This window comes from Hippoglossus hippoglossus, chromosome 8 (assembly GCF_009819705.1).
Source record: "Hippoglossus hippoglossus isolate fHipHip1 chromosome 8, fHipHip1.pri, whole genome shotgun sequence".
Taxonomy (NCBI): domain Eukaryota; kingdom Metazoa; phylum Chordata; class Actinopteri; order Pleuronectiformes; family Pleuronectidae; genus Hippoglossus; species Hippoglossus hippoglossus.
Genome location: NC_047158.1, coordinates 1,841,552 through 1,856,140, shown reverse-complemented (window position 1 = coordinate 1,856,140; position 14,589 = coordinate 1,841,552). Strand labels below are relative to the sequence as shown.

Genomic DNA, 14,589 nt, shown 5'->3' with positions numbered 1-14,589 from the left:
ACATTTGACTCAATAGAGTCTGGTCACTTTGATGTAATGTTTCTGGTTAAACAAAAAGGATCTCACTCTTGAACAAAAATGTCTATCTCTGTAGGAATCCTACAATGAGTAAGGAGAGAAAAGGGGGAAATTAGTGAGAGGGTGAAAAGGAAAGGACAGGAGAATACCTGATGAGGAGAGGAAGCAGTAAAGGGGAGGAGTGAGATGATGAGGAAAGTGAGAAAGGATTGGAAATCTGAAGTTAAGAGAGGAGAAAAGATAAAGAAGAAAAGAGTGAAGAACAGAGGCACCAGAAGCAGATAAGAGAATAATATTTAAAAGAATATTCTTTGCAGATGTAAGTTCATGACCAGTATACCTTTTAATCGATATATTTTCTTCTTTCAGTGGCTATGAGTAATTGTTCTGGATCATAGAAATAGTATTTATTCTGAACAGTGACTTCAACCAGCTGCTGACTGAATCTGAGTGAGTTTATAACACTTCTGAAGACATTTCAGTTGACACTGATAGTGATTGTAAAAATTTTATTTCAAATTAAATCTTTGTTTGCAGTAAAATAAAATCCTGCTCATACGAATCATCGAAACAAAATTGGCAGTAGCTATAGGTGCTATTGGCTTAAGGCTGCGGCACACTAGAGGATAACAGGGATGCAGGGGCGTTCCCGACTGAAGGTCAGTCAGTTCAGGTCAGCTCCGACAGAAAAGCGCAATAGCCAATGAGAGCTAGCTGACCGGGAAGCGTCACCAACCGGATGTTGTGGCTGCAACTAAAAACAATGCCTTTCCAACTCACCTCCAGCACGCGCTGTAAAATGTATCAGCCTTGTAAGCCATGATTTCATTCATATTTTTCAACCATTATTTTAGTTTTTCACTGCAAAAAAGAACCCACGATGTCGATCCTCCTCCATGTTTGTTTTCTCTTCTGAAGTCACATTCAACCACGCAGGTTTTCCACACTGCAGTTCAGAAGGTGGCGGAAATGCGCCTAAAAGTTGTTGGCCTGGAATTTCAAGTCTCTGGAAATCGCCACTGTGAAATAATTTCCTAGAAATGGCAAGAGTGTGGTCCTACGTTCTACGTTCAATCAATCTAGTGGGTGCGTTCTGAATTATTATGATTATGATTAGAAGAGAGTTAAAATCTTCTAGTGTGCACCAGGCTTTAGCACCAGATCTTGTCAACTACTAGATCAGCCCCTGCAGCAAAAAGCCTGCAGGATAGGCTCACGCAGTTGCACGGAGAACAGGAACAACATGCAGACTCAGAAGGAGAGAGTGCAGCTGCTTTTGCTGCAAGGAGAGCTGATGGACAAAACCAGGGAGCTGAAGGAGATTTGACTGTGGGTGGTGACCCCTCAGCAATTGGAGTTGCTCAGACCACAGGGGAAGCAGGAAATGAATCTATGTACAACAAGCTGCAATATAAGTCCCAGTTTGACCACCAGAGTGAAGAACATTCTCATATGCAGGAGAAGAGGAGGATTCACGATGAGGTGCCGCTCACTCGCCTGGATAAGGACAGGGAGCTGAGGAAATGAAGCATTGCGTTAGTTCATGCAGGACATGGAGTCATGTGCTCAGCTGTCATAAGCTGCCAGCTACTGATAGTAGCTACTGTATCTTGCCTGCTACACCCACCGGGGGGTTCTGCACATGTTCCCTGTTTATCTTTAGCCATCCGCGCCAAGCATAACTGTATTCCCATTGTGCAATAAATGGGTAAATCAGGACAAAGTCTTCCTGACTGATCTCACATTACTTAATATTTAGGCACCAAACGAGGACTGCCCTAAATCTATGATAGATATTCTTACTGTATTTAGTAAATATAATACAGATTTCTGAATTACTTGATGAAAATGTGGTGTGAATTCTGAGCTGCTCCACTTTGTTTGGTCTATTAGAGAAGAGATTCTCAAGGTGCATTACCGCCATCTAATGTGTTAGATCTACAGTTATAAGAGTGTGATAGTGTGATATAAGTGTGATACATTCCTTTTATATTTGCATTGTGACATCATTACGTGTCTTTGATCTTGGCAGTGTAACATATTCCTTTGATCAATAATACATTTTCTTCTTGATTGAGCAAAACATTTCAGCAGGTCAGTTTTCACAGCACAAGTTTACTGAAGGACCATCAAACATTTTCCTCTTGACTGAGGAAAGCTTTTCAGCAGAGGTGAGATGACCTTGTTTGCCCTTGGCCAGTTGGCACCTCTGGGACCTCTGGGCAAGTTTGAGCTGCAGAAGATGCTTATTCATGAGAGGATGAATTACAAAAATCTCATGACCGACTATCAAATACAGAAGGCTGAACACAAAAGCCTGCAGGATAAGTTCACGCAGTTGCACGGAGAACAGGAACGCCTGCTGAGCAACAGACAGACTCAGAAGGAGAGAGTGCAGCTGCTATTGGTGCAAGGAGAGCTGATGGACAAAACTAGGGAGCTTAAGGAGCTCCGACCGTGGGTGGTGACCCCTCAGCAATTGGAGTTGCTCAGAACTCAGGTGAAGCAAGAAATGAATGCTCCAGTTCAAGAGAAATTCAACAAACAAGAGGAGACAGAGAAGTACAAATCTATGTACAACAAGCTGCAATATAAGAATACCTTCATCAAGTCCCCGTTTGACCACCAGAGCGAAGAACATTCTCATATGCTGGAGAAGAGGAGGAGTCACTATGAGGTGCCGCTCACTTGCCTGGAGAAGGACAGGGAGCACCTGGTGGCTCAGTACCAGGGTTCGGACCCACTGTGTGATGGGAAAGGAGATGAGGCTCAGCTGAGGGAGAAATCCCTGCTCAAATTTGAGCTGAAGAAGCTGGAGAAGGAGGTGGCTGACCTGCAAGCCCAGAAAGACAACTTGGATCAGCAGGCTGAGAACAGGCAGAGTGTCCAGATCAGACAGCTATCAGAGTATCAGGCGGCAGTGAAGTTACTGGAGGCAGAGCGTCAGTCCCTGCGACTACAAGTGGAGCAGATGGAGAGTGAGCTTCATCTGAGCCTTGAGCAGAATAAGCAGCTCACAAAGCAACTGCACGAAGCTGAGAGAGAAAGCAACTCTACCTGCGAGGTTGAAAGTCTGGAGAAGAATTCACATAAACCAGAGATTGCCAGTGTCAAACTAGAGTGTATCCCCTCGAAAGGAGATGTGGAGAGGGAGAGACACACAATGCAGGGGCCGATGGATGATCTACAGGCAGGTATGGAGGTGCTAAAAGCTGCAATGCAGCAGCAAAGACACATTCTGGAGAAGAAGAGGGAGATGGTCAGAAGGGTGGAAGCGGCCCATGGGGAGGAGTTCTGCAAAACTGTGACCCTGCACAAGGAAAAATTGGAGTTGGACAACCCCTTCACCACATTAGAACAGCAGAGGGTGCAGCAGGATCTTGCAGATCACGCACAGAAGGAAGAGTTGGAGGAACATCTTCGTAGTGCCCAGCAAGGTGAGGAGTCAGCCTGCAGAGAAGTGCAGAGCCTTAGAACCACACTTCAGCAGCAAAGCTCAAAGCTTGAGGAGCTGGAGGGACAGAAAGCAGAGATTGTTGAGCTACAGCAACTGAGGACACTGTCGTACTCTGAAAAGGACTTGATAGAGACAAACCAGCCTCTCAGAGAAATCCTGGACAGGAACTGGAATGAGGACCAGGTGGCTCAGTATCAGGGTTTGGACAAACTGTGTGATGTGAAACGAGTGGAGGTTCTGCTGAGGGAGAGAGTCCAGCTCCTTGCCCAGCTGAAGGGGCTGGAGGCGGAGGTGGCAGACCTGAGGGCCCAGAATGAAAACTTGGGTCAACAAGCTGAGAACATGCAGCATGTCCAGCTCAGAGAGCTCTTAAAGTCTCCGGCTTCAGTGAAGTCACAAGAGGCGCTGAATCAGTCTCTACGACTGCAGCTTGAGCAGATGGAGAGCAAGTTTGATCTGAACCAGGAGCAGAATAGCCAGCTCACAGTGCAACTGCACAAAACTGAGAAAGAGGTCAACTCCCTCTCCTGCTCTAAAGGAGAGGGAGAGAGGGAGAGAGACACATTGCAGGCAGATATGAAAGTGCTAAAAGCTGCAGAGGAGCAACTCAAAAACATCCTGGTAGAGAAGGAGAGGGAGACAGTCAGGAGGGTGCAGGCTGCCAGTGGGGAAGAGAGCTGCCAAACGGTTGCTCTGCACAAGGAAAAGTTGGAGATGGAGAACCGTCTCGCTGCATTGGAACAGCAGATGGCGCTGCAGGATACGGCAGATCATGCTCAGAAGGAGGAGTTGGAGGAACATCTTCGTGGTGCCCAGCAAGGTGAAGAGTCAGCCTGCAGAGAAGTGCAGAAACTGAGTACCAGACTTCAGAAGCAAAGCTCAAAGCTTAAGGAGCTAAGAGACACCCTGGACAGAGTCAAGGAGGAGCTGAGGAAAACCCGAGTTCAGGCTGACGAGGCTGAGTGGTTGGAGGAGAAACACAACCTGCTTCAGAAATATTCTCATATCAGAGAGAAACTGCAGAGGGCAGCAGAGGCCCAAAAGAAGAGGAAGACGCTGACAGAAAACAAAGAGAAGAGTCTGCAGGATAAGATCCAGCTGCTGCAGGCACAGATAGAAGAACTGGAACTGGAAGTAGCTGCAGCCAAGAAACGTTCCTCTTCAGGGAAAGAGGCCAAACTCAACAAACAGCTAAAGGAGCTTCAGCAGCGACACAACAAGTTTCGACAGATCATCCTGGACAGCCAGGCTCCTTTCAGTGGTCAAACTGGTCTCCTTGAAGGTGACCAGTACTCCTCGCTGCTGTGCATACATGCCAGTTACCACGAACACCACTTCTTGGAGAAGAAAGAAACATAAAACCACTGGAGATGAGGGTTTCACGGTTGCCTTAGTGAGGCTGATGATGAAAATGACAACATCTGTTTATTTATGTTGATAAAAGTGATAAAAGTGATAAAAGGTAGAAAAAGATGCTTCCTTCTGGGTGATGATGCTGTGAATCTCTTCTTTTATACTGGTCTCTCATGTGTCTTTACCTCTGTCCAGGCTTCTGTACATCCGAGCAGGCTCTTAAGTAGTCAGTTGTATGGAACTGCCCTGCACAGACACACATCAGTAGGAGAAGCCTCTTTGCAAAGGGGTCAATCATTGCAGCGTTGTCAGGTGTACTGCAGTTAACTCTTCTCATTTGTGATGACAGTGGTCTTTATAACTGCATCAGGGTCCAACAGTTGATCTCCTGGTCCTTAGACACCACCCCTACATCCACTCATGGGAATACTGTAACACTCAGTCTATCTATATTTTTTAATAGTAGTCTATGTGAAACAGGAATCGCTTTGATCATTTTATCAAACTGAACATGTGTGCAAACTATGTCATATTTGGAGCAAAAGCTTTTGTAACACAGCCAGTATGCCTAATCATTAAGTAGATGGGTTACTGACCAGATATTTCAATCCATACAATGCTTTAAGAAGATAGATTTGCCATTGCACAGCAGCACATATCAGTTTTTTAAAAAATATCTGTTTATTGTTTTTGGCAATAATACAAACAAGCAAAAAAAAAACACACAGACACAGCACATCTTAGGTAATAACAGTAGCCACAGTCATAGTCAAATTAATGAAAAGCAGTTTTTGTTAAAGTATTAAGGTGTATGTATATACATGTATAAAAATTCAAGGATACTACTACACAGCAAGGTGCTTTACATCGGACATAACCTACAAGACCACGCCCTGAAAAAATGTCAGTACGGGGTCCCATATCTTATCAAACACCCCTCCTCTCTGTTCATTATAAAATATCAGTCTATCCAGGTGTAATGTGTTTCACATCTCTTTCAATCATAAATCATACTAGGGTACAGAGTCCATTTTCCACAATTGCAAGATTAATTCCCAACGCTTCCCAAAAGCCTCTGAGAAACAATGAAAAATGCTTTTCCAGTATGTGTAAAGTTTACTGCATGAACAGAAAGAATGTGTTAAGTTACAGATGAAAGACTTACATCTATTACAAATAGGTGAAACATCAGTAAAAAAAGCTGTGTAACTTTCTACTGGAATAATAGTCTGTGTAGGGTCAGGTCGGGCGGCAGCCTAGAGGTCAGCCTAGAATGATTCAACATGCACAAAAGCAGAGATGATACTTTGAAGAATTCAATGCTAAAGCCATCTGGTCCTGCAGTCTTATTATTGGGAAAGGAGGAGATACATTTTTTGATCTCATCCAGATTAATATCAGTATCTAATGTATCAGTTGAATCCATTGACAGCTTGAGGAAATTCAGATTTTCAAAAAACGTTTCCATGGTTTCGAGAGCCGGGTTGACCTACGTTCTTAAAGGAGCACACAAAACTACACTGTTTTAATACTTCTCCCCCCACTTGTGATTGTGTATTTTCATTCACTGGGGCATTCCACATGTGTGTGTGTCGGGGCGAGGAGTGCTGGCACAGGAAAACCTCCAAGGAAATCAGGTTGACCATTGAAAGGAGCCTGGCCGTCCAGGAGGATCTGTTGAAACATGTTGTGTCGTCGCTGTAACTCCTTCAGCCGTTTGCCATTTTGAGCTTCTAAGAATGATGTTCCTTGGCTAAAAGTAACTTCCAGTTCCAGTTCTTCTATCTTTGCCTGCAACAACTGGATCTTATCCTGCAGCCTCTTCTCTTTGTTTTCTGTCAGCATCTTGCTCTTCTTCTTGGCCTCTGCAGTTTCTCTTTGATATGAGAATATTTCTGCTGCAGGTTGTGTTTCTCCTTCTCAGCCTCGTCAGCCTGAACTCGGGTTGTCCTCAGCTCCTCCCTGACTCTGTCCAGGGTTTTTCTGAGCTCCTCAAACTGTGAGCTTTGCTGCAGAAGTCTGTGTTTCGCCCATATATGGAAGGCCATTTCCGCCACTGTGATGAAGAAAATAAAAATCTGTATCTCATAATTATGACTTAGTATCTCATAATTATGACTTAGTATCTCATAATTATGACTTACTATCTCATAATTATGACTTACTATCTCATTATTATGAGATACTATCTGGAGCCTATCAAAAAGTATTCAGTCTGTTTCTAAAGCTGGATATATCATATTCCTCTCAGCCACAGAGCTCGACTGTTGTCCAGAAACTACACTTATACACTAGGCGACATGTTCAGTCATGTTGAAATAACATTTGCTTAAGACTACAGCTCCCAGAAGCATTAGAAACCTACGGAACCTTTTTTTAAAAGATCTTCAGTTGGAACCTAAAGGCCTGTGCCAGAAAATATAGATTTTTTTGTTATCAAAAAGAAATTAACCAAACAAATTCTAAAAGTAAAAGGAAAACAATAAATGAAGGAATCAGAGATCCAGTTTGTGCAAATGTAATCCTCAGTATACCTGCCTTATTCTTAACACAATCATATTTGAAAGCACAGATTTGTCGTGTTTTGCAGTGCACACATGAATGGCTCTTGCATGCTTACAGCAGTGTGCTGACGTGATTCCCACTGTGACAGTTATGTGCCTTACTCCACAGGGGGAATCTTACTCATATAACTGGTGATCAATGAGCAGATCATTTCCTCCTTGGGGTGCAGCTTCAACACTCAAAAGTTTTCTTCCCCAGCAAAAAAATTCTAATAAATTTACAAATCTGCAAAAAGCAGGCAGAATATACTGAGACCCCCCCCCCCCCCTGTTAAATGGAGTTTTTCCCTCCAGTGTATCCAAGTGTTTGGTCATTGTGGGATCTGTTGGGTTGCTTAGTATAATATTTGAAGGTCTCGACCTTACCCATGCAGAGTGGAGTGGCCCTGAAACCTCAACACACTACAACTTATGAGAACACATGCAAACGGACAAAACACAATTCAGACAGCAACTTCAACAAATTTAAATGGTAAATGGTTTTGGATTTATATAGCGCTTTTCTAGTCTACAATACAATACATATGCTGCAAATATTCTGAATGCAATCACAACTGTCAAATGCATTTGTCCATTTTCGATGTGTTTATCATCGTGAAGATGTTCTCTGAATTTGCTTGTGTTTTCTTGTTATGAAGCATTGCTTTACAAATTGTTGATTGTTGAATCGTCTCTTGGACATGTTTGTTGTCAAATTGTAAAGTTTGAAGTTGTGTGAAAATGAGGTACATGTATAAATCAAAGTCAGGTTCATCACTTTTTGTATGTTTATGTATATGTACATGAAGAAACATCTAAAAGGCAAAAAACAGTTTTTTGTCATTTGTCAACTTGTATCACAAATGTAAAAGAAAATTCGACAAATATTGGGCTGTTATAAGATTGTTTCACAACACAAAACTTCCACCCACTCTACAGCATTTACTTACCCACGATCACAAACACTGTCATGTTATTAATTGAAACCATCCAAGTACAAAAAAACACAAAAATAAGTTGATTACAGAACAATATGCTTCATGTAAAGCAGCTTACATAAAGACGTAAAATGTATGGTGTGCAAAAGGAGGATACACATTAGGTTTTTGTCCTTGTTTTGTAAAACATTTGTGTTTTAATTACAGGTTAACAAGAGAGTGCAAGATATTTTTGCTGAAGTCCTTCTTTCATCATTGTCCTAATATCGAATAGACAGGCCATCATATGTTAAAATCATTCTTTTAAGGCATAAATCACACAGAATTTATCTTTGAACCCAAAACAAAGGCCTAAATCTGCCATGACTAACTCATCAGCCTGCTTTTTACCAGGTAACATACGTCTTCTGTACACTGCAGGTATAGGTTGTGTTTCAAATCAGTTCCTGTATGGCTTGAGTGACTTGACCAAAGACCAGTCCATCCTGGTGATGGTGACATTATCTCCGATTTCCTCCCCCTCAGAACACTGTGCACTTCCTGCCTCGCTTTTTGACCGGCGGGGGGCAAAGCACAGCTCGGATGGCCTCGTCAAAGACTGTCTTCAGCCCTCGCTGCGTCAGAGCAGAGCACTCCAGGTACTTGACTGCACCTAGCACAGCCAAAGAGATGAGGACATGGAGTCAAAAAAGCATGAAAAGTTCACCTACACCACCAAGTATTCCCAAAACATGTTTTTATCTGATCTTACTTATCATTTTATATTTCCTCCATTCCAATGTACATGAGATAAGTAATCCATCAATTATCTATACCAATCATACTTTAAGCAGATGGAGCAAATCCCAGCTGACATTGGTGAGACCCTGGGCAGGTCAGCAGCAGATGGCAGGGCTGACATATAAGCAGCTTTCAAACATGCACTGAACTCCAGAGATCCTCTGGACTTTCCTCGCAGGGGATGCATGTGCGAACGCAAATGTCCAAGTGAGGGCCTCCGGAGCTTCTGCAGACTTTCTCCGGCCAGCCACCTAGTATTAAGTCCACAGAAACACAGCAGGAGATCCTCCGTAGGATTCACCGTCAGCGAGAGGTGTTGATGACGCTTCCAACGCACAAAAACCCCAAAACTAAATAAAACAAATATTTTAGGATTAAAAAGCTGAGTCATACATCTGAGCGGAGAATCTCCTGTTGCGTTGTTCTTGTGTGAAAGGCCACCTCAAACCACTCAACCACTTTCAATCACACACCATTTCACACACTGTCGGCACAGCCGTCAGGGGCAGCTGGGGGTTCAGTATCTTGTCCAAGGACACTTCGGAATGCTGACTAAAGGAGCTAGGGGTCGAACCACCAACCTACTGAGGCACAGCTACCCGACAAACAACCAATCTCACTCACATGTACACCTACAGTATAGACAATTAGTTAACTTTTGCTGCATGGGTTTGGACTGTGGGAGAAAGCTGGAGTACCTGGAGAAAATCCACACACACACACAGGGAGAACATGCAATGTCCAACCTAACCTGCTAAACACTGTGCCACCGTGCCATCCCAGTGAGTAAGCCATTTTGACAGACCTTTGGTTGGCAGTGTGTCAGAGTTAGGAGGTTTTATTGAACATGTATACTGAATGCACCTGTATAGGTAGTGTTGAATAAAGAGCTGAAAACTAACTAAACTACTGCCTTTTCCCCTGATTCACTTTTGAACAGTCAAAAGATTTGTGTGAAATATTTTACGCTTCTTCAAACAGTAGCCATCTTAGCAAAGTAACAGAATTGAGAGGAAAACCAAAATACTTTCCTGTGAAAAGAATCTTTAGAAATGGTACAGTACATATTGTGAAAACTATACATCATCTTCTATAATTTACACCCACAAACACACACATTCTGTACACACCGATCTCCCTGGCCATGGCCAGACCCTGTGGGTAGATAATGGGAGAGAGCTTTTTGTCTCTCAGTCGTTCTATGGCGTCCTTGTCGTCCCGCAGATCCAGCTTGGTGCCCACCAGGATAATGGGTGTGTTTGGGCAGTGGTGACGAACCTCTGGATACCACTGCAAAGAACGACGCAGAGGTCAAAGTTCAAACCAAAGACACACCTCACTCCATGGACCTCATATCACACAGAGAATGGTCACAGAGAAATCATCACAAAGCACCATTAAAGTCAAATATGACCCATGTTGATGACTGATCCCCAGAACTGATCCCCTGGCAAAACAGTGATAGCCCATGAGGGACGCTGTAAGAAATAATGTGATTGTGCTGGTCACAATATACTTCATACCTGGTATTTTACTGGTTAAGTAATTATGATGGGGTTATTTCACAAGAATCCACAAGCAACAGCCAAAATCTGGGAGTAGTGTGAGGGTAAGGAGGACTTAAACTGAAACACAGAGGTTTGTGCAGCCACAGTTTTTCAGAGCGCAGACAAACAGTTTAGTGCAAGAGCAGAGGAAATCTACTAAAGAGCAGGAGTTATAAGAGAGAAATAGCAGAGGGTTTGAGGGGAGGCATTAGAGTATCTAAAGAAATGATGCTCTCAATATGAAAGGCCATGCTCTTGAATTATGAATCACTATGAGGCAAAGAACTGCAAGCAATCTATTAACATGTGACTACAACTCATGCGATTCAAGACACCGTCACATTTTGTTATTGGGCCTGAAAATCAGCACCAAGTTCACAGTTCACCGTCACCAACAGTGAAACTGGAGGGAAATTGAGGATTCTGTGTTTTTCATTGTGAGCGGTACAGCATATCACTTGTGTACAGTGAGTGGAATTTCTTCATATTGAAAATGAGTCGACAGATCATCACCTTAGCTCGGACGTTCTCAAAGGAGGCAGGGCTCACCAGAGAGAAGCATATCAGGAACACATCCTGTACAGAGAGGACACAGAGTTACAGCGACAAGGACAACCCACATTTAAACATAAAACCTTCACAAGTGACATTCGAGTGGAGGCATTTTTAAAACATGATTTGAACACACGTTTATGACATGTAGATTTAAAAGAGATGCTTGTGAGTAACAAACTCACACTTTATTTCAGACATTTGTTTATGTGTGTGTGTGTGTGTGTGTGTGTTCCTGTACTTATATCTTTGTGAGGACTATTTTTTAAACATAGACCATAAATTTCTTTCAATGCGCTGTTTGAGGGTTAAAGGGAAAGTTCACAGAAATAATAGACTAATTGTACTGCACAGTCCAGGCTCTAGTTTTTACTTACAACATATTGCACAATCCCTCCCCTGCTGCTTAGAGTATTTTTCATATTTCATTTTTGTTTCCTATTTTAATAGTTTTTTATATTTATACTTGCACAAATACACCGCAGCTAATTCCTTGTATGTGTAAACCTGCTTGGCAATGAAACCTGATTCTGATTATGGTTAGGCATTTGATTTGGGTGGTTCAGGTTAGGGTAAGGGGCTAGGGAATGTATTATGTCCTCACTAAGATAGGAGTACAACCGTGTGTGTGTGTGTGTACCGTCTGAGGGTAGGACAGGGGGCGGAGCCTATCATAGTCCTCTTGCCCCGCTGTATCCCAGAGGCCCAGATTGACAGGTTTACCATCCACCATCACATTTGCTGAGTAGTTGTCAAAGCTTAGAGATTTAAGACAAAGCAGCTTGGTATGTAAGTTATTGTATGTACACATATACACACCTTTTTCATGAATTAAGTTTCTGAATGAGAAGGTGCAGCTGTACTCACACAGTGGGGATGTACTCTCCAGGGAAGGCATTTGTGGTGTAGCTGATGAGCAGACATGTCTTACCCACCGCACTGGAAAAAGCAGAGGATAATAACACACGGTGATACATACAGCATCATTACAGCAGAATCTGGAGTGCTGCGACAGTTATCCACTGATTCTATCCACATGGCATTAGTCAACACTTTGAGGAGACAGAAGTCAGAAGATGAAATACTTAATAATGTAAATGATGCCTGTATTTAATGTTACTACTACTGAGAAAAACAGGTGTTTTTCCAAACTCCCTTTGTTTTCAGAGTATATTGGACTCTGTATACTATAACTCTCCCTGGTTGTACCAGATGTTGATAAATCCATCACTGAATGCAACATTGAAACAGAAGAAAGTTCTTTCATGATGTGCAAATCTGTAGGAAACATCATTAGCTCTGTCCAATCAAGCAATCAGCAAAGTTAGTAAAGAGGAAGTTGCTGTTTGCATGCATAAAATATAGGTTTTAACATTATTTTGTCATATGACCCCATTATAACATTCCATCATTTGAGTGAAATGAAATGTGATTTTAATTCTCCAACTGCAATAATAATATATCCTTCTGTATTCACATCCCCACAACAAAACAGCCACACCTGCTAGAAACTGCCAATAAACATTTAGTTTCTAAGTGTAACCTGATACTTCCACTAGTGGTGAGTTTGCAGATTGCAACCAACTGAATAGACCTCGCTTAATCCTATGGACCTGAGAGACATCTCACACGTCATGTAAAAACAACGTGTGAGATGTTTCTTTATCAAGTGACACACACAAAATAAGAGGGAAGTCCAGGGAAGACAGAGGAAAAGAGTGCACTCCGCTGATAATGCCATGCTAAGATTTGGCATTAGCAGATAAGGATGAGACAAGTTTATCTCTGTGGAAGCAGCAAATTCATATTGTTCAACATAAGGCTTAAAATATCCCAAGGATGACATTTAAAAAACAAAAAGGAGGATGCATGGATGGTTAAAACTGTTTCAGAAGAACATTTCTGCTTTCCTATTAATTCAAACTCATTGTCCTTACACATTTTGTCCCCATTGGTTATGGAGGGGAAAGTTTTAAAAATCTAGTTGAAAGTTTGATATATCTACTACTACAGACTCGCAGAAAGATGGAAAATAATACTGCAGTAGTGTAATTTATGTGAACTGCAGTGGTGGAGTGTTACTCTGTATTTAAAGTACTGTCATTTTTAGGTATTTGTTCTATACTTGAATATTTAGATTATATGCTGCTATATTCTTCTCCTCCACTAAATTTCAGCAGGAAACATTGAACGTTTTAATCCAACAGAGAGCTGTAGTTCCTATGTATTGGTTTCATCAATGTCCTGAGGTATAGAGCCCCAATAACATACATGTTCACTCTTTAAATGATTATACAGACAGTTTGAAGCTAATAACTTTGGTGATATTTCTGCTGAAGGTAATTGTAAATTGCAAGTCAGCACGGTCTGAGGAAATGGAAGAGAGGTCTAGAGGATGACCAAGCTCATCCACGGTTGTGAATCTCTCAGGATCTGCCTCAAAGTTGTCCAGATTGCCCCTTAGTTTAGGCTGACAGCTTGGTTGCCATTTGGAGTCTGCCTGAGATACCCAGCACTGTGGCAATGTAGCCTTTGGTTATTCATCCATCTGTCAAGAACCGGCCTACGGTCTCCTGCGTGCTGATGGTGACTGGGCCTTCCAGGATGGAGGTCATCGAGCCCTCTGTCGTGTTTGAAGTGAGCATCTCACAACGTCGCCACGCCCTCATGGACCTCCTTGTGTGAGGAGCCCTGGAGCCCAAGGTAGCAGATGACTGCACATAGGCCGACATTGACAGTGACAGCAGTATTCAAACTTTTTAAAAAACATTGTCAACTTCCACATCTGGTGACTTGTAAATAAGTCCAAACCATAGACTGTACATAAAGGTCCAAACATGTAAAAACCTTTCGATGCTACATCAGAAAAATGAAACAGGGTGTTTCTGGTGGATTTATATGGGCCTGACAGTGTAGACAGGTTCCAACACTGCAGCAGCATGATCAGTGTATCTGCTGAGTAGGTGTGACAACATGACATCATTGGAGAAAACAGACAGCATGCAGCTCCACACACACACACACACACACACTGCAGATGATCAATGAAGTATAATGAACATACACCATTTAAAATCATTACTTCTGCATTAAACCTCACGTGTTGATCGATCCCAGTTCATCATCATCACTTCATGTCAGATTTGTACGCCCCCTCACCCACCCACCCCTCAGGGTGGAGAACAGTGAACGCCGACTCATGCCTCCTGTCGGTTCGCTCATGAGATGGACTCACCCGTCGCCCACCACCACGCATTTGATGGCCTGCATGTCGACTCAGAGAGATAAGGTGCCGCCACCTGCTTCTTCTGCTGCTGCTTCACTTACAGTCATCAGTGGATCTGCTGCCACTGGACGAGTGGAGGGGCTGGAGCACGAAAGGTTCCGGAAACCAACGAACG

General features: G+C 42.7%; 2 protein-coding genes across 3 annotated transcripts; one reads left to right on the top strand and one right to left on the bottom strand.

Moving 5' to 3' along the window:
• The first annotated feature begins 2,194 nt into the window (after positions 1-2,194).
• Positions 2,195-4,834, top strand: LOC117765948 (centrosomal protein of 83 kDa-like). Its single transcript, XM_034592596.1, has 2 exons — positions 2,195-3,628; positions 4,379-4,834. Exons 1-2 carry the CDS (start codon positions 2,195-2,197, stop codon positions 4,832-4,834), a joined length of 1,890 nt encoding a protein of 629 aa, XP_034448487.1.
• Positions 4,835-7,912: 3,078 nt separating this feature from the next.
• rac3a (Rac family small GTPase 3a) lies at positions 7,913-14,584 on the bottom strand. Of its 2 annotated transcripts, XR_004614627.1 has the most exons (7): positions 14,424-14,584; positions 12,056-12,127; positions 11,829-11,946; positions 11,150-11,212; positions 10,220-10,379; positions 8,712-8,961; positions 7,913-8,679 (listed from the first exon to the last, which is right to left on the bottom strand). XR_004614627.1 is itself a non-coding variant. In XM_034592349.1 (6 exons), the coding sequence occupies exons 1-6, from the start codon at positions 14,456-14,458 to the stop codon at positions 8,831-8,833; spliced, it is 579 nt and encodes a 192-aa protein (XP_034448240.1). In that variant the 5' UTR covers positions 14,459-14,584; the 3' UTR covers positions 7,913-8,830. The 2 variants fall into 2 exon arrangements, 1 of the variants encoding a protein (XP_034448240.1); XM_034592349.1 differs by having other exon boundaries at positions 7,913-8,961.
• Between the last annotated feature and the right edge of the window lie 5 nt (positions 14,585-14,589).

Coding starts and splice junctions, on each gene's coding strand:
- LOC117765948 (XM_034592596.1), top strand. CDS start 2,195: ATGACCTTGTTTGCCCTTGGCCAGTTGGCACCTCTGGGACCTCTGGGC. Junction 3,629..4,378: donor CAAACCAGCCTCTCAGAGAA/ATCCTGGACAGG, acceptor GAGCTAAGAGAC/ACCCTGGACAGAGTCAAGGA.
- rac3a (XM_034592349.1), bottom strand. CDS start 14,458: ATGCAGGCCATCAAATGCGTGGTGGTGGGCGACGG. Junction 11,947..12,055: donor GGAGAGTACATCCCCACTGT/GTGAGTACAGCT, acceptor TAAATCTCTAAG/CTTTGACAACTACTCAGCAA. Junction 8,962..10,219: donor GGCCATGGCCAGGGAGATCG/GTGTGTACAGAA, acceptor TGGCTGTGCTAG/GTGCAGTCAAGTACCTGGAG.